Genomic DNA, 26,001 nt, shown 5'->3' on the forward strand with positions numbered 1-26,001 from the left:
TCTTTTTTGGTACAATCTATTTGGAGTTCTGTAGGATTCTTGCATATTCATCGGCATCTCTTTCTTTAGGTTTGGAAAGTCTTCTATAATTTTATTGAAGATATTTACTGGCCCTTTAAGTTGGGCATCTTTGCTCTCTTCTATACCTATTATCCTTAAGTTCAGTCTTCTCATTGTGTCCTGGATTTCCTAGATGTTTTGGGTTAGGAGCTTTCTGCATTTTGCATTTTCTTTGGCTGTTGTGGCAATCTTTTCTATGATATCTTCTGCAGCTGACATTCTCCCTTCCATCTCTTATATTCTGTTGGTGATGCTTGCATCTATGACTCTTGATCTCTTCCCTAGGTTTTCTATCTCCAGGGTTGTCTCCCTTTGTGATTTCTTTATTGTTTCTATTTCCATTTTTAGATCTTGGATGGTTTTGTTCAATTCTTTCACTTGTTTGTCTGTATATTCTTTTAATTCTTTAAGGGATTTTTGTGTTTCCTCCTTAAGGGCTTCTACTTGTTTCCTATACTCTTCTATATTTCTTTAAGGGAATTATTTATGTCCTTCTTAAAGTCCTCTATCATCATGATAAGATGTGATTTTAAATCCAAATCTTGCTTTTCTAATGTGTTTGGGGTATTGGAGCTTTGCTGTGGTGGGAGAACTGGGTTCTGATACCAAAGAGCCTTGCTTCCTGTTGTTTAGGTTCTTTGTGCTTGCCTCTTGCCATCTAGCTACCTCTGGTGTTAGTTGGTCTTGATGTCTCTGACTGGAGCCTTTCCCTCCTATGAGCCTGTGAGCCTGTGAACTTGGGAGTGATAGTGGTCCTGGAAGATCAGTTCTCTCTGGGTGGGATTTGGGTACAGAGAGCTGTGCCACAGGGTTAACTCCGGGGGGGCAGATGGAGACTGGAAGGATCCTTTCCCCAGTTGCTGAGTGGTTCCGGAGCCCTGTGGTCTCCTGGCAGGTCCCTCTTTGGCCGGTTATTGGAGCAAAAGTATTCATCTCACCTGTGAACTTAGGAGTGACAGCACTCCTGGGAGATCAGCTCTCTCCAAGTGGGATTGGGTACAGGGAGCTGTGCCACAGAGTTAACTCCGGGGGGCAGATTCGGCGACTGGTATCTTAGAGATTAAAACAATGCTAGTAACACTGTTAGAAAAAAAGTTGGCCTTCAAGAAATGTTCTATATAAATGATACAAAGTTGTACTTTTCAAACAACTTTTATTACAAAAAGCTTTTACTACAATTTTAGTGTATTTCTGACAATTTTTCCTGTAAAAAGCTAGTTGTATTTTTAATACATAAAAAAAAAAACAAAAAACAAAAAAACGGGAGGGCGCTAGCATCCCTGGTCCAGGATTTACAGCCAGTTAAGAGCCACCGTGTGAGACACCGCTGGAACCTGAAGGAACAGACCAGATAAACAGTTCTCTGCACCCAAATCCCATGGGAGGGAGAGCTAAACCTTCAGAGAGGCAGACAGGCCTGGGAAACCAGAAGAGACTGCACTCTGCACACATTACTGATTCCAGAGGAAAACACCAAACACCATCTGGAACCCTGGTGCACTGAAGCTCCCAGAAATGGCAGTGCAGATCTTCCTGGTTGCTGCCGCGGCAGAGAGCTCGTGGGCAGCACCCCATGAGCGAACTTGAGCCTCGGGACCACAGGTAAGACCAACTTTTCTGCTGCAAGTGACCTGCCTGGTGAACTCAAGACACAGGCCCACAGGAACAACTGAAGACCTGTAGAGAGGAAAAACTGCACGCCCGAAAGCAGAACACTCTGTCCCCATAACAGGCTGAAAGAAAACAGGAAAACAGGTCTACAGCACTCCTGACACACAGGCTTATACGACAGTCTAGCCACTGTCAGAAATAGCAGAACAAAGTAACATTAGAGATAATCTGATGGCGAGAGGCAAGCACAGGAAACCAAGCAACAGAAACCAAGACTACATGGCACCATCGGAGCCCAATTCTCCCATCAAAACAAACATGGAATATCCAAACACACCAGAAAAGCAAGATCTAGTTTCAAAATCATATTTGATCATGATGCTGGAGGACTTCAAGAAAGACGTGAAGAACTCCCTTAGAGAAACACAGGAAAACATTAATAAACAAGTAGAAGCCTACAGAGAGGAATCGCAAAAATGCCTGGAAGAATTCCAGGAAAAAAGAAATAAACAAGTAGAAGCCCATAGAGAGAAGACACAAAAATCCCAGAAAGAATTCCAGGAAAATACAATCAAAGAGTTGAAGGAATTGAAAATGGAAATAGAAGCAATCAAGAAAGAACACATGGAAACAACCCTGGATATAGAAAACCAAAGGAAGAGAAAAGGAGCTATAGATATAAGCTTCACCAACAGAATACAAGAGATGGAAGAGAGAATCTCAGGAGCGGAAGATTCCATAGAAATCATTGACTCAACTGTCAAAGAAAATGTAAAGCGGAAAAAGCTACTGGTCCAAAACATACAGGAAATCCAGGACTCAATGAGAAGATCAAACCTAAGGATAATAGGTATAGAAGAGAGTAAAGACTCCCAGCTCAAAGGACCAGTAAATATCTTCAACAAAATCATAGAAGAAAACTTCCCTAACCTAAAAAAAGAGATACCCATAGGCATACAAGAAGCCTACAGAACTCCAAATAGATTGGACCAGAAAAGAAACACCTCCCGTCACATAATAGTCAAAACACCAAATGCACAAAATAAAGAAAGAATATTAAAAGCAGTAAGGGAAAAAGGTCAAGTAACATATAAAGGCAGACCTATCAGAATCACACCAGACTTTTCGCCAGAAACTATGAAGGCCAGAAGATCCTGGACTGATGTCATACAGACCCTAAGAGAACACAAATGCCAGCCCAGGTTACTGTATCCTGCAAAACTCTCAATTAACATAGATGGAGAAACCAAGATATTCCATGACAAAACCAAATTTACACAATATCTTTCTACAAATCCAGAACTACAAAGGATAATAAATGGTAAAGCCCAACATAAGGAGGCAAGCTATACCCTAGGAGAAGCAAGAAACTAATCGTCTTGGCAACAAAACAAAGAGAAGAAAAGCACACAAACATAACCTCACATCCAAATATGAATATAACAGGAAGCAATAATCACTATTCCTTAATATCTCTCAACATCAATGGCCTCAACTCCCCAATAAAAAGACATAGATTAAAAAACTGGATACGCAACGAGGACCCTGCATTCTGCTGCCTACAGGAAACACACCTCAGAGACAAAGACAGACACTACCTCAGAGCGAAAGCCTGGAAAACAACTTTCCAAGCAAATGGTCAGAAGAAGCAAGCTGGAGTAGCCATTCTAATATCAAATAAAATCAATTTCCAACTAAAAGTCATCAAAAAAGATAAGGAAGGACACTTCATATTCATCAAAGGAAAAATCCACCAAGATGAACTCTCAATCCTAAATATCTATGCCCCAAATACAAGGGCACCTACATACGTAAAAGAAACCTTACTAAAGCTCAAAACACACATTGCACCTCACACAATAATAGTGGGAGATTTCAACACCCCACTCTCATCAATGGACAGATCATGGAAACAGAAATTAAACAGAGACGTAGACAGACTGAGAGAAGTCATGAACCAAATGGACTTAACAGATATTTATAGAACATTCTATCCTAAAGCAAAAGGATATACCTTCTTCTCAGCTCCTCATGGCACTTTCTCCAAAACTGAACATATAATTGGTCAAAAAACGGGCCTCAACAGGTATAGAAAGATAGAAATAATCCCATGCGTGCTATCAGACCACCACGGCCTAAAGCTGGTCTTCAATAACAATAAGGGAAGAATGCCCACATATACTTGGAAATTGAACAAAGCTCTACTCAACAATAACCTGGTCAAGGAAGAAATAAAGAAAGAAATAAAAGACTTTTTAGAATTTAATGAAAATGAAGGTACAACATACCCAAACTTATGGGACACAATGAAAGCTGTGCTAAGAGGAAAACTCATAGCTCTGAGTGCCTGCAGAAAGAAACAGGAGAGAGCATATGTCAGCAGCTTGACAGCATACCTAAAAGCTCTAGAACAAAAAGAAGCAAATACACCCAGGTGGAGTAGAAGACAGGAAATAATCAAACTCAGAGCTGAAATCAGCCAAGTAGAAACAAAAAGGACCATAGAAAGAATCAACAGAACCAAAAGTTGGTTCTTTGAGAAAATCAACAAGATAGATAAACCCTTAGCCAGACTAACGAGAGGACACAGAGAGTGTGTCCAAATTAACAAAATCAGAAATGAAAAGGGAGACATAACTACAGATTCAGAGGAAATACAAAAAATCATGAGATCTTACTATAAAAGCCTATATTCAACAAAACTTGAAAATCTGCAGGAAATGGACAATTTCCTGGACTGATACCAGGTACCGAAGTTAAATCAGGAACAGATAAACCAGTTAAACAACCCCATAACTCCTAAGGAAATAGAAGCAGTCATTAAAGGTCTCCCAACCAAAAAGAGCCCAGGTCCAGACGGGTTTAGTGCAGAATTCTATCAGACCTTCATAGAAGACCTCATACCAATATTATCCAAACTATTCCACAAAATTGAAACAGATGGAGCACTACCGAATTCCTTCTATGAAGCCACAATTACTCTTACACCTAAACCACACAAAGACCCAACAGAGAAAGAGAACTTCAGACCAATTTCCCTTATGAATATCGACTCAAAAATACTCAATAAAATTCTGGCAAACCGAATCCAAGAGCACATCAAAACAATCATCCACCATGATCAAGTAGGCTTCATCCCAGGCATGCAGGGATGGTTTAATATACGGAAAACCATCAACGTGATCCATTATATAAACAAACTGAAAGAACAGAACCACATGATCATTTCATTAGATGCTGAGAAAGCATTTGACAAAATTCAACACCCCTTCATGATAAAAGTCCTGGAAAGAATAGGAATTCAAGGCCCATACCTAAACATAGTAAAAGCCATATACAGCAAACCAGTTGCTAACATTAAAGTAACTGGAGAGAAACTTGAAACAATCGCACTAAAATCAGGGACTAGACAAGGCTGCCCACTCTCTCCCTACTTATTCAATATAGTTCTTGAAGTTCTAGCCAGAGCAATCAGACAACAAAAGGAGGTCAAGGGGATACAGATCGGAAAAGAAGAAGTCAAAATATCACTATTTGCAGATGATATGATAGTATATTTAAATGATCCCAAAAGTTCCACCAGAGAACTACTAAAGCTGATAAACAACTTCAGCAAAGTGACTGGGTATAAAATTAACTCAAATAAATCAGTAGCCTTCCTCTACACAAAAGAGAAACAAGCCGAGAAAGAAATTAGGGAAACGACACCCTTCATAATAGACCCAAATAATATAAAGTACCTTGGTGTGACTTTAACCAAGCAAGTAAAAGATGTGTACAATAAGAACTTCAAGACACTGAAGAAAGAAATTGAAGAAGACCTCAGAAGATGGAAAGATCTCCCATGATCATGGATTGGCAGGATTAATATAGTAAAAATGGCCATTTTACCAAAAGCGATCTACAGATTCAATGCAATCCCCATCAAAATACCAATCCAATTCTTCAAAGAGTTAGACAGAACAATTTGCAAATTCATCTGGAATAACAAAAAACCCAGGATAGCTAAAACTATCCTCAACAATAAAAGGACTTCAGGGGGAATTACTATCCCTGAACTCAAGCAGTATTACAGAGCAATAGTGATAAAAACTGCATGGTATTGGTACAGAGACAGACAGATAGACCAGTGGAATAGAAGTGAAGACCCAGAAATGAACCCACACACCTATGGGCACTTGATTTTTGACAAAGGAGCCAAAACCCTCCAATGGAAAAAAGATAGCATTTTCAGCAAATGGTGCTGGTTCAACTGGAGGTCAACATGTAGAAGAATGCAGATCGATCCATGCTTATCACCCTGTACAAAGCTTAAGTCCAAGTGGATCAAGGTCCTCCACATCAAACCAGACACACTCAAACTAATAGAAGAAAAACTAGGGAAGCATCTGGAACACATGGGCACTGGAAAAATTTTCCTAAACAAAACAACAATGGCTTATGCTCTAAGATCAAGAATCGACAAATGGGATCTCATAAAACTGCAAAGCTTCTGTAAGGCAAAGGACACTGTGGCTAGGACAAAACGGCAACCAACAGATTGGGAAAAGATCTTTACCAATCCTACAACAGATAGAGGCCTTATATCCAAAATATACAACGAACTCAAGAAGTTAGACCGTAGGGAGACAAATAACCCTATTAAAAAATGGGGTTCAGAGCTAAAGAAAGAATTCACAGCTGAGGAATGCCGAATGGCTGAGAAACACCTAAAGAAATGTTCAACATCTTTAGTCATAAGGGAAATGCAAATCAAAACAACCCTGAGATTCCACCTCACACCAGTGAGAATGGCTAAGATCAAAAACTCAGGTGACAGCAGATGCTGGCGAGGATGCGGAGAAAGAGGAACACTCCTCCATTGTTGGTGGGATTGCAGACTGGTACAACCATTCTGGAAATCAGTCTGGAGGTTCCTCAGAAAATTGGACATTGAACTGCCTGAGGATCCAGCTATACCTCTCTTGGGCATATACCCAAAAGATGCCCCAATGTATAAAAAAGACACGTGCTCCACTATGTTTATAGCAGCCTTATTTATAATAGCCAGAAGCTGGAAAGAACCCAGATGCCCTTCAACAGAGGAATGGATACACAAAATGTGGTACATCTACACAATGGAATATTACTCAGTTATCAAAAACAATGACATTATGAAATTCATAGACAAATGGTTGGAACTGGAAAATATCATCCTGAGTGAGGTAACCCAATCACAGAAAAACACACACGGTATGCACTCATTGATAAGTGGCTATTAGCCCAAATGCTTGAATTACCCTAGATGCACAGAACACATGAAACTCAAGACAGATCATCAAAACGTGAATGCTTCACTCCTTCTTTAAAAGGGGAACAAGAATATCCTTGACAGGGAATAAAGAGGCAAAGTTTAAAACAGAGACAGAAGGAACACCCATTCAGAGCCTGCCCCACATGTGGCCCATACATATACAGCCACCCAATTAGACAAGATGGATGAAGCAAAGAAGTGCAGACCGACAGGAGCCGGATGGAGATCGCTCCTGAGAGACACAGCCAGAATACAGCAAACACAGAGGCGAATGCCAGCAGCAAACCACTGAACTGAGAATAGGTCCCCCGTTGAAGGAATCAGAGAAAGAACTGGAAGAGCTTGAAGGTGCTCGAGACCCCAAAAGTACAACAATGTCAAGCAACCAGAGCTTCCAGGGACTAAGCCACTACCTAAAGACTATACATGGACTGACCCTGGACTCTGACCTCATAGGTAGCAATGAATATCCTAGTAAGAGCACCAGTGGAAGGGGAAGCCCTGGGTCCTGCTAAGACTGATCCCCCAGTGAACTAGTCTATGGGGGGAGGGCGGCAATGGGGGGAGGGTTGGGAGGGGAACACCCATAAGGAAGGGGAGGGGGGAGGGCGGTGTTTGCCCGGAAACCGGGAAAGGGAATAACACTCGAAATGTATATAAGAAATACTCAAGTTAATAATAAAAAAAAAAAGAAAGAAAAAGAAAAAAATCCAGATAGAATCATTAAATTCTAAATCAAAACTAACAGAGCTATATAATCAAAAAGTATGCAAACCACTTAATGTGTAATTCAATGAATTTTCATAAATTGACAATTTATGGTAGCCATGCCCCGAAAATCTCATACCCTCCTCAGCACTGACCTCATCCTTATGAAGGAGGAGTCCATGCTCTGCACTCCCACCAGTAGAGATTACTTTGGCTCACTTTTCTTTTCAGTTTTCCCATTTGCTAGGCATACAGCTCTAATGTCATTCTTTCTCATGTGCATGAGATACTAATGTCTGTCAAGTCATTTATTATTCTCTTTGTACAGGAGTTCCACGAAGTACTGTAAGCATGCTCTTGTCTTCCTAGCAAAAGCTTGACGTAAACGATTCTAGCTCCAGGTACTACTATCCACTTGGATGAGCAAAGCCTTCCAGCAGCACAGCTCACTGGTCCAGTTAGGGCTTAGACTTGGGATGTGATTCCTTGCTGGAACCTCACTTTACTTTCAGCAGCTATGTTGAGGGTCACTTCTGTCTCCTTTCTCCTGGGTCTCTGTGGAATGAGAAAAGCAAAAATGCCACCTTTATGAGGTGGTTTTAAGTATAAAACAGAGTGTTTATAAAGCATATATTTGGCTGTGTTGCTGTTTTAGTTGAACTAACCTTGTTCCGTTCCTTCCAGGCTGGTCTGAGTAGCTGTGACAATCAGCCAGTACTATCATGTCAGCCTACAAAATGAGCATGACATCAGTAACAGAATGAAGTGTTTATTCAATAAAATGTTATTATATACACTTCAGAAGCATGTTCTTAAAGATTACAGAATATATTATCGGTTAGATTTCATTTTCCTAACCTTTCTGCTATCAGTAATTATTTTGGCTTTTTGGGGAGGGGGGTAGGGAGGAGAAGGATAGTGTAAATAGCCTTTGCAAAATGAGATCTTCCTATACTGCCCAGGCTGACCTCAAATTGCTGTGGTGAAGGAATCCTCCTGCCTCAGTCCCCCAAATAGCTGGATTTACCCACTCCTATGTGTGGGTAATTTTATTTTGGTTTTTGGTGATGCCAGGGAATAACTCAAAACTGGTGCATGCCAGGCAAGCACTTTCCCACTGAGCTGAAGCACCAGTCTCAGCATTATAAATAATTTTTAAGGGCAATGCACACACTGTTCTTAGCATGCATGCACTATCCATTGTGCCTCTCTATGATTTTATTAGTTACAGCCCTATCATTGGACAGTCACTGAAGCTGCTTCATGTGGCTTAGCTCTTACTTCAGAGGAGCATGGCTAACTGCTACTTCACTGCTGGAGGGAAGGAAATATTTATCTAAAGGCCCTCATTTCATAGCCTGTTCAAAACAACAGAGGTAACCCCATAGGAATGAGCCCCTTAAGCTGAATATGTTATACTGATATGTTAAAGGCAAAAACATCTGCTACCAGAAACCAGAAACTCGTAAGAGGCAAATTCATTATTAGCATAAACCCTTCAGGGCAGCAGGCTGGTTATGAGCAGAGACTTGCCTGAAGCTTAACGTTCATCTAAGGTCATGACTGCCTACAGCAGCCCCACGATTAACATTTCTAAGCGGGTCATTAATCTCCAGGAAATGCTTAGTATTTTGATTGCTGTTTGCTTAATTGAGGTTGTGAATAATTTAGTAAAGAATGATTACGAGTGTTAGAAAAAGACAAAGAATTTTTCTAATATTTAGGGAATCCCTCCTAGTGAACACATTTCACAGCTAAACATTGAAATAGTTCTGGTTTCCGAAATAGAGACTTCAGATTTGTGTATATTTGTCACAGGTTTTTATTAGTAAAAGGAAGCATCTTCTTGCTAAAAGGAGAAGCAGGAACTAGTACATCTTCACAGTGTGAAAAGGCACAGATAACTAAATACAGATACCTTTTATTAGGTAAAAATTTTAACTTCTCAGAATAATATTGTGAAATAGAACATTGAAACATTGAAAATTTCATTTTAATGAACTTTCGCTTTGTTTTTGCAGGTCAGAAAAGGTTCTTTGTTTGAAATCATTTCTTTTCCAGCAAAAACTGCCTTAACTAGCATAATGTATGCTTCTTATGCAGCGCTAATTTATTTGGTAAGTTAACTGCTAGATTGTAGAGATGAAGGTACTTCATGCCTTGTTGAAGACGGCAGGCCCTGTATCTAAGGTGTCATCTAGCACTAGCTTTAATGTTACCAGTCCTAAGTCAAGGCACAGTGCTGCCTATGCAAAATGATTTCAGATTAGATGTTTGCTCTTCTGAAAAGCCAAAGTTACCACCCGGTCCAATTCGCTTATAGAATTAGAATTATTTTATCTCTCCAAAATTAATTACTATTTAGAGAAATTTAGTCAAAACAGTTTAACATTTGCTTTGAGGGGGTTCTATTGACTTGTTATTGCCATTGTCTCATGAGACCTTTAGTCCATTATTTGGGGTCTGTGACTTTGAAGAACACAGTACTGCATTTTGATTATAAGTGCTGTTTATGATAACAATATAAAAGGTTTTATCAATTATAAGTTTCCCTTCGTTAATAAATATCCATATATGCTTTATTAAAAACATAATACAAGAAAGGTCTTGCCTTGAGTTATTATAAGTCTATTGGTCTATTTCAACTTTACTCGTATGTCAAACCTCATTGTCTATGGCAGCCATTCTTCCCTCTCTCACATCTAAGTGACTACTATTTTGACTTGTGGGCAATTCAGCTTTTTAGAATGTACATAGATTGAATTATAATATACACTTTCATTTACATTTTCTGCAGCTGCTCAGATTACAGAGGCGTTACTCTGTAGCTGTCCATTTCTGACCATTGTTGTAGAGTGTTCTAGTAGTTTGCATTCCTTCTGCCATTCAACTATGCATGGGTAGGTTAGACTCTTCCTAGTCTGAACATACATGTCTTTGGACAGGTTCTTTGGTGAAATCAATAGGCTATCAGATCTGCATACATTTTATCACTAATAGATGTTGCAAAAAGCTTCTAAAGTGAGTGTTAGCAATTAAAACATCCTAGCAGATCACAACAGTCCTATATGTTATCATTAGTATCATCTTGATACTGTCAAGAGTTTCTATTTTTAGTCATTTTTGAAAGTGCATATTATAATATTGATTTTAATTTACATGTCTTTGATTATTAATGAGATTGATTTCCATTTCATAAATTACCTGGGCATTTGGATGTCTTGTCTATAAATTTCTGTTAAAGTCTTTTATTTTTCTGAGAGATGTCTAACTCTCTAAGTTATTGATTTTGCTTTGAAAATATATTTCAAGATATTCTTGTTTGATATCATATAGGTAAATTTCATTTTTTCATCCTATGACTTATCCTTTCATTTGCATAGCAGAATCTTTTAATGTACAATTTCTTAATTCTAATGTAGTTTACTTTACTAATACTTTTCTTTATATTGTGGGTTTTTTTCCTGTTTAAATAAATTATGACCTACACTCAAGATGATGAGAACATTCTCATCTGTTATATTCTAGAAGCTATATTGTCTTTCACTTATAGATTTATAATCTATGTGGAAATTGGTATGAGTTAAGAGACACACAGCCCAATGGCACCCAACTAATCTACCCTTACTTATCAGGAACTTTATTGTCACAAGTTAAATTTATTTGTATGTAGGACTGTTTATAAACTCTCTATGTCTAGTTGTTTTGTCTATTCTTAGTCCAGTTTTGTGGTGAATCACTGGACCTTCATAAAAATGTTTTTATAAGTTACCAGTTACATTCTTCTAATTTATGAACATGGCATATCCTTTGGTTACTTTGGCCTTTCAAAACTTCTCTTAACAATTTTTATTTCATCATAACTTATATATTTGTCAACTTTTATCATATTACAATATATAATAGTATTAAACTTTTCCCACAACTGGTGTGTGTGTTGACAAGCTGCTTCTAGATTGGTCAGGGAGGGCTGGAAATATAATGCAGCTCAGTTAGTAGGGTTCTTGCCTACTATGCACAAAAGTCTTAGGTTTGGTTTCAAGCAATGCATATATGAATCGGGTACGGTTTGCAAGCCTATAATCCCAGCAAGCAAGAGGTAGAAGAGGCAGGGTCAAAACTGAAGGGGACAAAGGAGCATGTATGTTGCAGTGTTTTATAGGACAGTCAGGAGGCAGGAGAACAGCTGAAAGCCCCAATTGTTCACTGCTATCCTTTCAAGAAAACCAGAACTGAATCTACCTTCAAAGCACTGCACTGATGTCTTCTGTAGGAAGATGGTGGAACAGAAATGTCCTTTACATGACTCTGCAAGTGGGAAGAGTCAGTACAACAAAGTATATTCTGAAGAAAGAAAATGGAAAAAGCTATAGGAATCAAAACAGGTGAACAAGAGCTAAAAGACAAAGAAACAGCAAGGCAACTCAGAGAAAACAAATTGGAAACTCCAACTTAGGTCCCCAGCAAGGCTTAGGGGATGTCTTCATGCCAGAATACTCAGCAAGGCAAAGTGCAGACAGCCACAGTAATACCATCAGCCCGTTTTAGCAGTGGAGAAACCCCTAGTCCATATAAGCCTTACATGTCCAGTATTGTGATTTGTTTTGAAGGTGACTTATTGCTCACACTTTCTTAAGAGTTTGGAGCCAGGATTCACTGTGAGAAGGGTACTATTAAAGACTGAACTACTCTGGATTTCAGACTACACAGAGCGGTCACAATTCAGAGGCACTGGAAAGTGTGAACTGCAGGGCACAGTGGTCAATGGCACTTTCCTCTGTGGGAAGGAGAAGAGCAAGTGCTTTACTGTAAGAACTGGGCTGAAAGTGCTCAGAGAAAGGGCAGTAGATTCTTCATTTCCCACAGGGTTCTCTCCATCCCATCCCTGCCCTATCACCAGTCAGAGGTCAGTAGTCTGTTTGCTTCCCACACCCTATTGGGCCTCTAAAGATACACTTTGGCTTGGACATTTGCCAATGCCCTGGGAGATTGAGATGGAGGGCATCTGGACTAAGAGAGCACTCACCTATCAAAAATTGTTGGGGTTCATGCAGAACCAAACTTCAAGAGAGGAGCAGTGCCCATCCAGCCCCCTTACCACTTCCGTCTTCTTGCCATGCATACTGAAAGCCTTTTTATGAATACAGATCTGCCACAGGCATATCCTTGACCAAGCCAAGAGGAAAATGCAAGGCAGTGCAGAACAAGGTTCAAACTGTATACAGCTCTGCCTGTCAGGTGGGAAATTTAATGACCATAGGCCTTATCTGTGACAGACTATCCCCTTTCCCTACCAATCACACATGGAAGAATAGAGGACAAAGAAGGTAACTTTCTCAATCCATGGACCTCAGTTAGGAGGGAGTTTTAGTGTTTCCTCCTTACATTATTTTTTCCTTGCATCTAATTTTACTTTTTCTTTTAATTAGATTTTTAAATTTCCATCTTAGCTCTCTTTAGTTTATTCTGTACTATTCCTGACTATTTCTTTTCTATTCTTATTGGTGGTGGTATTGATGTTTTGTTTCTTATTTGCTTGTTGTGTTTCTATGTCCAGGAGGTTTGTTTTCCTGTTGTACTGTGATTACTTTCATCTTTGAGTGATAGGTCATACAGAACTTTCAGGAGAAGGCTTCTCATTAAGAAGACCTTTGCATAAAGTAGAAAAGATATCCATTCTAGTAGATGTACAAATATAAATATAGAAATACAAGTACTATGAAGAAAATAAGGTAGCACCATTCTTCTGACAGTTTATAAAAGTGAACCCAAAGATACTGAAGCATACAAATGATAAAGAATTCAAACAGCTGTTTTTCAAAATGATGACTGAGTCTGAATAGAATACAAATGAACAGATGAATAAAATAAGCAAGTCAATATAAGCAATAAGATGAAACTCAGAAAAAGAACCAAACAAACTAGAAAAAGGAAAATTCGTTCAAGCCTCACCAATAAACAAGGTCATCTGTAAGGCATAAGTATCAGATACAAAAGACAAGTGAACAAAAGATATGTTATGAACATATAAATGGTTTTCAAAAAGTGACATAATTAGAAGGATACGTTTATGACTAACTAGCATTGAATGAACCAAGTTATAAAAAAAAGAAACATATGCTTACACATGTACATACCACACATACATACGCACACAAAATTTCAAAATGATTTATTGGATTTTAAAACAAGATACAAGAAATTCTGCCTGCAAGAAACGCACATCCATCACATAGTCATACAAAAACTAAAGATGAAATATCAGAAAATTATATTCTAGAAAATTAAATCAGAAACCAAGCAGGAGACTTAAAGACAAAATGTTCAGAAAATATAAAAAACAAGGTCACTATATATCAGCAAAAGGAATTGTACTAGGCAGCTTTTCATCACTGAAACAAGTAACTGAAAGAAACAATTTTAAAGAAGGAAAGGTTGATTTTGGCTCACAGTGTGAGAACTTTCAGCAAAGGCTAGCTTTCTCCACAGCTCTCACATTGGAGTAAAGCATGACAGTGGAGGCAGGTGGCAGAAGCTTATTATTTAATGACAGAGAAGAAGCAGGGGAAGGAGATGTGGACAAGGCAAGATATAACCCCTAGAATATACCTCCAACGAAATAATGATTATAGGAAGTACCCATCATCTAAAATTACTAGCACCTCCCAAAATAGGTCCATATCTGGGACAAAGCCTTCAGCCCATGAACCTATGGAGAACATTTTACATCCAAACTATAAGAGGAACAGTCCATTGAGGAGATGTAATGGTTATAAATCTATATACATTGAAGACTGGATCACTCATTAAACAAGCATACAAGGAGAGCTAAGACTACAATACCATTGTGTCAATCCTAGTTGGTGACTTCAGTATCCCTGCTCTCACCAGCACACAGACCATCATGACAAAAATATGGACAAAGAAACATTATAGCGTTAAGTACACTAAGGGTCAATGATTTAATAAATGTCTACACAATATTCCATACAACAGTAGCAAAACACACATTCTTTTAATCAACACACAAAACACTATTTTTCAAAACATTTTAAGCCATTACTACAAGGTTTACAAATCTGAAAAACGAGAAAGGAAGAAAAGGGAAGAAAAAAATTATAGGCCAATATAATCTTTGATAATACTTGATCATCTTTGAAACTAATTAGGTGAATAAATCCTTAATAAGGTACTTGCAAATTGAACTCAGAAATATATGTTAAAACATCATCATAATTGTCAGTTTCATCTCAGGGATGCTAGGATAGATCTATATTTGTAAACCAATATTTAATTCAGTATTAAATAGAATTAAGACAAAAATATCATCATCTAGATCAATGCAAAGGAAACCTATGAAATGAAATTATAACATTTGGGAAAAAGATTACAGAATGGAATTTGAGGTCATTTAGGAGAAGACAAAAGACGTAGAAAGAAAAGTATAGTATGTTTTGTCTCATTGTGTGGAAACCAGAATGATTTTTAAGAAGACATAAGCTAGTGGAAGGACTACGAGGGAAGGGCTGGGACTAGTACGAGGAGGGAGAGGGTAAATTATCATTGTGATACAGCAATGTAACAGCATATAAGCCATGTGCTGTAATAATAAGAGTTCTCTGAGAAAAGTAAAGTGCGTTGAAATCTGAAGGAGAGAAAGAAAGCCCTGAATGTTTGCTGTCCTCATGTCGACTTGAGGCAGTTCTTGTGCAAGGCAAACTAGTGCTGTTCTGTTTAGCTTCAGGGAATGGTTGTTGTCTTTCACTCCTTGGCTCCATCATCGACGTCATTAGTGATGAAGAGTAAGTTAAGATTAAACTTGTTGTATTTCTCACTTCTGAAGTTATTTTTATGCATGTTTTATTTAAATGCCTTTCCATATTTAGGATAAGGAATCGATCTATCACTTGCCATGAGTCAGGGTTTCCTCAAAGGAAGGGTTTTTTAAATTAGAACATGTAGATTGACTATATTAGACATGTTACTTTTTGTCTGTGGTTGTTAGTACCTTAAAGGGAAACATTATTTTTCAACATTTCTGTTTCATTTTGTTTTGGATTTTGGTACAGGCAGTCTGTGTTAATGCTGTGCTGGCAAAGATAAAGAACATTTTCCAAGAAGAAGAATCCATAAGGCAAAATAGAGAGAGCAAGAATTTTAGAAAAGCCTTCTCTGAACCCGTGCTCTCGGAGCCCATGTTTTCTGAAGGTGAAATCAAAGCGAAACCTTACAGGTCACTGCCAGAGAAGCCAGACCACCTCTCAGATCAACCCAAGCCTCCTGCCAGCATGCAGAGCAACAAGATCCAAGTTCTACATTCTGTATTTGACCAATCGGCTGAATTAAATGAATGAGAAATATGGACAAAAATACCACTTTAGAGAGCTCAATAGTTACCTATCCACAGGTAAATTTCATCAGACATTCCAATTTATGTAAGCTGAATGCTCTTTTAAGAAGGGACACAGAAGGGAAACTATGACATCATTCTCTGGTATTTAAATGAAATAGAAAATAAAATGAATCTTGATGTACAATATACGTATGACTACCCAGTGTTTTTTAATTTTTGTTTTCCTACATATACAGGTATCTGTACAGGCCAGAGGAGAGTATCAGAACTCTGAGGGCATGGATACTGGCAACTGAACCAAGTCCTCTGGAAGAGCAGACCATCTTTTAATTACTGAGCTCTTCCCAGCCCTGACTATACAGTAATTTTAATAAGAGAATTCATATTTTGTTGTGTTAGAACTTACACAGTGTTTATAATATGGATGTGTTCAAAATTCATTTATATTTTTATTTAAGAAGTATTTTGAATGTTCATCTGGAAATGCAAAATGTTATGCATGTTGGGGCTGGAGAGATGGCCCAATGGTTAAGAGTACTTGGTACTCTTACGGAGAACCAAGATTTGGTTCCTAGCATCCTCAAGGTAGCTCACAACTCTTTGTAACTGCAGTCACTGGGAATCTAACCCTCTCTTCTGGCTTCTGCTGGCACCAGGTGAGTGTGATGCAGACAAAAACTTTAAAAAAAATGCTACACATCATCTTCAGAAATAGTAGAAGTATATTTCTATTTGCAGGCTGTTGAGCTGAGTCTCCCTGCTGGTGACTTTGTAACTGACTTGGGAAGTTATGAAGGACTTAACACTTATACATACCATAAACTTGTAAAACAAAACGTTACTTGCAAATCTGATGAGATTTCTGTATGTTACGACAGGACGCAATAAGGTGGGGGTTGTTCTTTAATATTGGGGTTTGGCTATATCCTCATTTTAACTTTGAATTCCTGGGTCAAATAATCCTTCTTCCTCAGCCCCCTGAGAAACCAGGACTACAGGAACACTTTAATTTTCAAATTTAAAGACACAGATTAAGAAGAGGAAACCCAGTCCACAGTCATCACTGCCACTGGCTCCTTATGAAAGGCTGCTATTCTTGGCTCTATAAACCAAGGTCCTAGTTTTTGCCTAAAGGGGAATGACTTTACATTTTAATGCATGATAAGATTTTGTACCCATTTAAGAACTACTAGGCTGGTATGAACTCCCCTCAGAGATGACACATTTCTGAACCCCATGCGTGACTAACTGCTGATGTAAAACACTGTGGAGAAAGTCCAAGCCTGGCTGATTAGCATTTCTAGAAACAAGTAACAAATACTTTCTGTCATGTAACCCATATGCCCAAAGAAAAGGGAATGTACAGCAAATGGTGCAAGCACATGTAAGTCACTAATGTGAGTTCTGGGATCCAAAGCAACAGTCCTCTCAGAAGAAGTAGTGTGCACTGCACCCCCAATCCATCTCTCTAGGTCTTTCACTGATCTTTACAACAAATCAAGAGCCCAGGTACAATCCTTTGAAATGTTAAGTACTTAATTCATCCCACATCATGAAAAATCATGTTTTGAGATTTGATTTTATTTTTAACAGTCTTTATGCTGAATTCATAGCCTACATATCCTTTCTGGCCCTGTTTACGCCTATATTTTACTGAGTTGCTAACTTCTACATGACAGATACCCAGGGTGTTGCTCTAAATCCTGAATAAAAAGTATGATATGGGTCCCAGGCAGCTAGAACAGTACTGGTCAAAACTAACTGATGGTTTAAACAGGGTGTTACCAAGCGAATATCTATCCTGCTTGTAAACTCTGAGGAACAAAATATATCTCTGCTGTCTACACATTTATGGGAAACTGTACACATACACAATGTTCTCTAAAACTCTTTTACAGTTTTACTTGAAAGTTTCATTTAGGTAAATTTCTTTGGATCATTGAACAGGCGACTTTACATCTGTCTTTGCTAAGGTATGAGAGACAGGGCGGGCAGGCTAAGTTTTACTGGGTCTTTACATCTCGCACTCCTCAGTCCCCTGCTTGATAGACTCTCACTATGTAAACTAGGTTAGCCTGTAACTCACAGATCCTTCTACCTCTGCCTCAGAATGCTGGAATTAGAGGTGTGTACCACCACTAATTCTAGCTAAAACTAAAACTAGCTTTGAGTTTCTCATTTTTAAGTTCAACATAAACATTGACCTCATTTTTTTGATAGCAGTTTTAACATGTAAGACATGTGCTAAACATTTGTAAGCAAAAGTATATAATACAACTAAAATTCAAGGATCTCAGTGTGTTTAAATTTTACCTTTAAAATTGTAAAAACCATAATTAAATACAAGCAGTCAACAGTCTGTCGGCACAGCAATGCAAGAGGAACAGAGGACTGCTGGGGACTATTGAAGCAAGTAACTTTGAATTATGAAAATTTTCCAAAACAAAACACAATGTGATTGGGAAAATGTGTCTTTACCCATTTACACTTTTCCTGTTAAGTTTCTGCTTAGTCTGTTTATCAACTGTGTTTTCTCTGAGTTAACTGCATGCTTCTTAAACAGATCGTGTCCAGCCTATAATGTACAGATTCCAATCAGTCCTGAGAAAGATGGAATGTATTCTATTGACCTGGGTGGGGCCCTGAAACCATACTAAAGTAAATGTGTTTTTAAACTTCTCAAATTTAACACTTTAAAAAACATCTGCTTTTATTTTTATTTATGGCAAATGACTTGTGTGTGCAGGTGTCCACAGAGACCAGAAGAGGGCATCAGATCCTTAAGAGTGAGAGTCACAGATCACAGGGGACTTTGAACCACTTGATCCGAGCCCTAGGAACTGAACTCAGGTGCTCTGAAAAAGCAGCGAGAACGCTTAGCTTCTGGCCATCTCTCCAGCCCCTGACAAGACACACGCTCCTATGATGGAAAAAAAAAATCCATCTTTGGTACTGAAACAAAATTACTTTTAAAATATTTTCAAACATACACACATTTTTTGGCTGCTGTACATGTTTTATCAGGAAGAACTCTGAATCACTTTGAATTCTCCAGTGGCATAATAGTCAGAGTCACATTTGAAAGGTTCCTTAGAAAGCGTCACATAAATGTTGCCATTCTTCACCGTCACAATGTGAATCCTTTGCTTTACTCCTTTGGAGCACCACTTGGGTTTTGCTGATGGGTCTTTAGGATCTATAGACTGGTATAATCCTTCTCCTGTTGCCAAAGTGATTTTGTATTTATGCCACGGGCAAACTATACATGATTGTCCATTGAAATCCTGGAGGGGAAAAAACCAGATTTAATAGTCTTGACCTTAAAGTATTTAGGATAGATCTCAGATTTAATCTAGTGCAGGAGGACTAGGCTACAGAACACCACCAAGAGGAGTGGCACGAAAAAGTCATCTCAGCGCTTGCCTGGGACCTGAGGCAAGAGGCTCTTGAACTTAAGGCCAGCCTAGACTACATAGTGAGACTATCTCATAAACAGAAAGGAGCCTGCCAGTGAGAAGCCTGTAGGTGAAGGCACAGAAACCCACGGATAGATGAGGAAATGCAGCCTCTACAAGGCTGTCCCCATACACACATAACAAATGGACAGAAGGCCTTGTCTCCCCCTCCTACCAACAAGTTATTCAACATAAAGTAAACCTAATCTGAGGACAATCAAGCCCCTTCTGTAGCTAGAACTTTGTGAGCTGGAGCTCCAGCAGGGGAGGACTAGCTGGCAGAAGACCTCACTGCCTTATACTCAGGAGATATCTACATTAATGTCACTTCTGTGGCAGAAAGAGGGCAGGGCTTATAGTGCCTCCAGAGGAATTTTCACTGTAAGGCCTAGGTGTTACTAAAGGCATGTGTGCAAAGCTAACAGACATGCAATTTTTGATCCCCACTTTCGAACTGTCTTAATGAAATGCTGCCAAGCCTTAAGGAGCATGGGCTGCACCTGGATCTGCTTTAAACATAGCTGTCAGTTTAAATTCAGTAAGCAGGGTTCTACATGTCTAAGAGACTCCAACATGCTAAGAGTGCTGGCGGGGGTGGCTCACACATTGAGTAGCAAGTTCTTTATAGACTACAATCCTAGAGACAATACTATAGCATTCTCAAACATGTGCTAGCAGCCCAGTACACCAGAAACAGAGGATTGCTAATATGAGTTCCATAGAGTTATGAGCAAATAGTAACATTTTTCATAACAAATACATGCCATGTATTTGGTTTGTACGATATATTTTTTTTTTTTTTTGGTTCTTTTTTTCGGAGCTGGGGACCGAACCCAGGGCCTTGCGCTTCCTAGGTAAGCGCTCTACCACTGAGCTAAATCCCCAGCCCCGTGCCATGTATTTGGAACAGGAAAATATATGCTTAACATGAAGGCTTGTACAATTAGACAAAATAAAACAAACAAAAATGGAAGAAGACATATTAGATAACTAGTTTTGGAGTATAAAAAAAGCAAAGGTGCCTTCTGGTTGCTGCCCTCATGGAGAGCTGAGACCCAGCTCTGAGAAGCGACTCCAGGCTTGAGACCAGGGGTAACAACAAATTTTCTGCTCCAAGTGACCTGCCTGGTGGACTCAGGACTCACAAAGGAAAATTCCTCCAGGACTGGGCACTTCCGGTTTCTAGTTGGGGCCCGAACCTCGAAGATCCCAACCCACAGCTCCCTGCTCCCAAACCCCATGGGACAGAGAGCTCACAACCCACATAGGTGGGCACTCCTGAGACTGCAGGGCAGGAGAGACCACCAGTATTGCCCACCCTTGCCCACATACCTGGGCCAAGAGGAAATTGTATAGGGCCTCTGGGAACAGGAAGATAGGGACACGGCGGTCCAGACACCGCCCAGATCTGAAGGGACCCGTTGAAACAGCTCCCTGCACCCAAATCCCGTGGGAGGGAGAGCTAGACCTTCAGAGGGGCAGACACGCCTGGAAGGCCAAAGGAGACTACTCTCTGCCAACATTTCTGACTCTAGAGGAAAACGCCTAGTGCCATCTGGGCCCCCTGTGCACAGGGTCCCGAGCAAAGGCTGGGCAGGCCCTTCTGGTTGCTGCCCTCACGGAGAACTAAAACCCAAATCTGAGAAGCGACTGCAGGCTCGAGAAAAGAGGTAAGACCAACTTTTCTGCTCCAAGTGACCTGCCTGGTGGACTCAGGACACATGCCCACAGGAACACCTGAAGACCAGAAGACAGGAAAGACTACACGCCTGAAAGCAGAACACTCTGTTCCCATAACTGACTAAAAGAGAACAGGAAAACAGGTCTGCAGCACTCCTGACACACAAGACTACAGGACAGTCTAGGCTCTGTCAGAAATAGCAGAACAAGGCAACACCAGAGACAATGTGATGACAAGAGGCAAGTGCAGGAACCCAAGCAACAGAAACCAAGACTACATGGCATCATTGGAGCCCAATTCTCCCACCAAAGCAAACACTGAATATCCAAACACACCAGAAAAACAAGATCTTGATTTAAAATCACATTTGATCATAATGATGGAGGACTTCAAGAAAGACATAAAGAACTCCATTAGAGAAATGCAGGAAAACATAAATAAACAAGTAGAAGCCTATAGAGAGGAAATGCAAAAATCCCTGAAAGAATAACAGGAGAACACAAGCAGGTGAAGATATTAAATATGGAAATAAAAAGCAATAAAGAAAGCACAAAGGGAGACAACCCTGGATACAGGAAACCAAAGGAAGAGACAAGGAGCCGTAGATACAAGCATCACTCACAGAATGCAAGAGATAGAAGAGGGAATCCCAGGAGAAGATTCCATAGAAATCATCGACACAACTGTCAAAGATAATGTAAAACGGAAAAGATACTGGTCCAAAACATACCAGAAATCCAGGACTCAATGAGAAGATCAAACCTAAGGATAATAGGTATAGAAGAGAGTGAAGACTCCCAACTCAAAGGACCAGTAAATACAAAATCGTACAAGAAAACTTCCCTACCTAAAGAGATGCCCATAAACATACAAGAAGCCTATAGAACTCCAAATACATTGGACCAGAAAAGAAAACTCCTCCTGTCACATAATAGTCAAAACACCAAATGCACAAAACAAAGAAAGAATATTAAAAGCAGTAAGGGAAAAAGGTCACGTAACATATAAAGGCAGACCTATCAGAATCACACCAGACTTCTCGCCAGAGACTATGAAAGTCAGAAGATCCTGGACAGATGTCACATATACCCTAAGAGAAAACAAATGCCATACCAGGTTACTGTATCCAGCAAAACTCAATTAGCATAGATGGAGAAACCAAGATATTCCATGACAAAACCAAATTTACACAATATCTTTCTACAAATCCAGCCCTACAAAGGATAATAAATGGTAAAGCCCAACACAAGGAGGCAAGCTACACCCTAGACAAAGCAAGAAACATCGTTTTGCAACAAAACAAAGAGAAGACAAGCACAAACATAATCCCACATCCAAACACGAATATAACAGGAAGCAACAATCACTATTCCTTAATATCTCTCAACATCAATAGATTCAATTCCCCAATAAAAAGGCACAGATTGACAAACTGGGTACGTAATGAGGATCCAGCATTCTGCTGCCTAAGAAAACACACATCAGAGACAAAGACAGACACCACCTCAGAGTAGAAGGTTGGAAAATAATTTTCCAAGGAAATGGTCTGAAGAAGCAAGCTGGAGTAGCCATTCTAATATGAAATAAAATCGATTTTCAACTAAAAGTCATCAAAAAAGATAAGGAAGCCCACTTCATATTCATCAAAGGAAAAATTCACCAAGATAAACTCTCAACCCTAAATACCTATGCTCCAAATACAAGGGCACCTACATACATAAAAGAAACCTTACTAAAGCTCAAAGCACACGTTGCACCTCACACAATAAAAATAGGAGATTTCAAGACCCCACTCTCATGGAAACAGAAATTAAACAAAGACATAGAAAGACTAAGATAAGTCATGAACCAAATGGATGTAACATATTAATAGAACATCCTATCCTAAGACAAAAGGATATACCTTCTTTGCACTACCTCATGGTACTTCCTCCAAAACTGACCATATATTCGGTCATAAAACAGCCTCAACAGGTACAGAAAGTTAAAAATAATCCCATGTGTCCTAACAGACCACGACGCGCTAAAGCTCGTCTTCATAACAATAAGGAAAGAATGACCACATATACATGGAAGTTGAATAATGCTCTACTCAATGATAATCTGGTCAAGGAAGAAATAAAGAAATTAAAGACTTCTTAGAATTTAATGAAAATGAAGGTACAACATACCCAAACTTATAGGACACAATGAAAGCTGTATTAAAAGGAAAACTCATAGCTCTGAGTGCCTGCAGAAAGAAATAGGAGAGAGCATATATCAGCAGCTTGACAGCACACCTAAAAGCTCTAGAACAAAAAGAAGCAAACACACACAGGAGGAATAGAAGGCAGGAAATAATCAAACTCAGAGCTGAAATCAACCAAATAGAAACAAAAAGAACTATACAAAGAATCAACAGAACCAAAAGCTGGTTCTTTGAGAAATTCAACAAGATACATAAACCCGTAGCCAGACTAAAAAGAGGACAGAGAGTGTGTCCAAATTAACAAAATCAGAAATGAAAAGGGAGACATAACAGCAGAGCCACAGGAATTTCAAAAAATCATCAGATCCTACTACAAAAGCCTATATTCAACAAAACTTGAAAATCTGGAGGAAATGAACAATTTCCTAGACAGATACCAGGTACGGAAGTTAACTCAGGAACAGATAAACCATTTAAACAACCCCATAACTCCTAAGGAAATAGAAGCAGTCATTAAAAGTCTCCCAAACAAAAAGAGCCCAGTGCAGAATTCTATGAGACCTTCACAGAAGACCTCATACCAATTCTATCCAAACTATTCCATGAAATTTTAACAGATGGAGCCCTATCGAATTCCTTCTATGAAGCCACAATTACTCTTATATCTAAACCACACAAAGACCCAAGAAAGAAAGAGAACTTCAGACCAATTTCCCTTATGAATATCAGTGCAAAAATACTCAATAAAATTCTGGCAAACCGAATCCAAGAGCACATCAAAATAATCATCCACCATGATCAAGTAGGCTTCATCCCAGGCATGCAGGGATGGTTTAATATATGGAAAACCATCAATGTGATCCATTTTATAAACAAACTGAAAGATAAAAACCACATGATCATTTCATTAGATGCTAAGAAAGCATTTGACAAAATTCAACACCCCTTCATGATAAAAGTCCTGGAAAGAATAGGAATTCAAGGCCCATACCTAAACATAGTAAAAGCCATATACAGCAAACCAGTAGCCAACATCAAACTAAATGGAGAGAAACTTGAAGCAATACCACTAAAATCAGGGACTACACAAGGCTGCCTACTCTCTCCCTACTTACTCAATATAGTTCTCAAAGGCCTAGCCAGAGCGATCGGACAGCAAAAGGAGATCAAACAGATACAGATTGGAAAGGAAGAAGTCAAAATATCACTATTTGCAGATGATATGATTGTATACTTAAGTGATCCCAAAAGTTCCACCAGAGAACTACTAAAGCTGATAAACACCTTCAGCAAAGTGGCTGGGTATAAAATTAACTCAAATAAATCACTAGCCTTCCTCTACACAAAAGAGAAACAAGCCAAGAAAGAAATTAGGGAAACGACACACTTCATAATAGTCCCAAATGATATAAAATACCTTGGTGTGATTTTAACCAAGCAAGTAAAAGATCTGTACAATAAGAACTTCAAGCCTCTGAAGAAAGATATTAAAGAAGATCTCAGAAGATGGAAAGATCTCCCATGCTCATGGATTGGCAGGATTAATATAGCAAAAGTGGCCATTTTACCAAAAGCAATCTACAGATTCAATGCAATCCTCATCAAAATTCCAACCCAATTCTTCATAGAGTTAGACAGAACAATTTGCAAATTCATCTGGAATAACAAAACACCCAGGATAGCTAAAACTATCCTCAACAATAAAAGGACTTCTGGGGGAATCACTATCCCTGAACTCAAGCAATATTACAGAGCAATAGTGATAAAAATTGTATGGTCTTGGTACAGAGACAGACAGATAGACCAGTGGAATAGAATTCAAGAACCAGAAATGAACACACACACACACCTATGGTCTCTTGATTTTTGACAAAGGAGCCAAAACCATCCAATGGAAAAAAGACAGCATTTTCAGCAAATAGTGCTAGTTCAACTGGAGGTCAGCATGTAGAAGAATGGAGATCGATCCATGCTTATTACCCTGTACAAAGCTTAAGTCCAAGTGGATCAAGGACCTGCACATCAAACCAGATACACTCAAATTAATAGAAGAAAAAGTGGGGAAGAATCTCAAACACATGGGCACTGGAGAAAATTTCCTGAACAAAACACCAACGGCTTATTCTCTAAGATCAAAAATCGACAAACTGCAAAGCTTCTGTAAGGCAAGGGATACTGTTGTTAGGACAAAATGGCAACCAACAGATTGGGAAAAGATCTTTACCAATCCTATAACTGATAGAGGGCTTACATCCAAAATATACAAAGAACTCAAGAAGTTAGACTGCAGGGAGACAAATAACCGTATTAAAAAAAGGGGTTCAGAGCTAAACAAAGAATTCAAAGCTAAGGAATGCCGAATGGCTGAGAAACACCTAAAGAAATGTTCAACATCTTTAGTCATAAGGGAAATGCAAATCAAAACAATCCTGAGATTCCACCTCACACCAGTCAGGATGGCTAAGATCAAAAACTCAGGTGACAGCAGATGCTGGTGAGGATGTGGAGAAAGAGGAACACTCCTCCATTGTTGGTGGGATTGCAGACTGGTACAACCATTCTGGAGATCAGTCTGAACTTTCCTCAGAAAATTGGACATTGAATTACCTGAGGAACCAGCTATACCTCTCTTGGGCATATACCCAAAAGATG

The 26,001-nt window shown here is 39.1% G+C and overlaps 2 protein-coding genes across 11 annotated transcripts in view; one reads left to right on the top strand and one right to left on the bottom strand.

Annotated features, from left to right (window-relative positions):
* The window catches only part of Spata9 (spermatogenesis associated 9), a 38,037-nt gene extending 21,824 nt beyond the window's left edge, over nt 1–16,213 (top strand). The window contains exons 4-5 of one of the 2 annotated variants that reach the window (NM_001106399.1): nt 9,694–9,789; nt 15,742–16,205. In NM_001106399.1, the coding sequence (NP_001099869.2) occupies nt 9,694–9,789; nt 15,742–16,026 (381 nt within the window). In that variant the 3' untranslated portion in view covers nt 16,027–16,205. Of the gene's footprint in view, nt 1–9,693; nt 9,790–15,741 lie in introns of both variants that reach the window. The other variant, XM_006231705.5, reaches the window with a different exon arrangement.
* The window catches only part of Rfesd (Rieske (Fe-S) domain containing), a 34,006-nt gene continuing 9,198 nt past the window's right edge, over nt 1,194–26,001 (bottom strand). For 6 of the 9 annotated variants that reach the window (XM_039102505.2, XM_006231706.5, XM_006231709.4 and 3 more), the window contains exon 4: nt 13,830–19,309. In XM_039102505.2, the coding sequence (XP_038958433.1) occupies nt 19,046–19,309 (264 nt within the window). In that variant the 3' untranslated portion in view covers nt 13,830–19,045. Of the gene's footprint in view, nt 8,257–8,337; nt 8,403–13,829; nt 19,310–26,001 lie in introns of those variants that run through there. The other 3 variants (XR_005500308.2, XR_005500309.2, NM_001108540.1) reach the window with 3 other exon arrangements.

The sequence above is a fragment of the Rattus norvegicus genome, chromosome 2 (genome assembly GCF_036323735.1).
Source record: "Rattus norvegicus strain BN/NHsdMcwi chromosome 2, GRCr8, whole genome shotgun sequence".
NCBI lineage: Eukaryota > Metazoa > Chordata > Mammalia > Rodentia > Muridae > Rattus > Rattus norvegicus.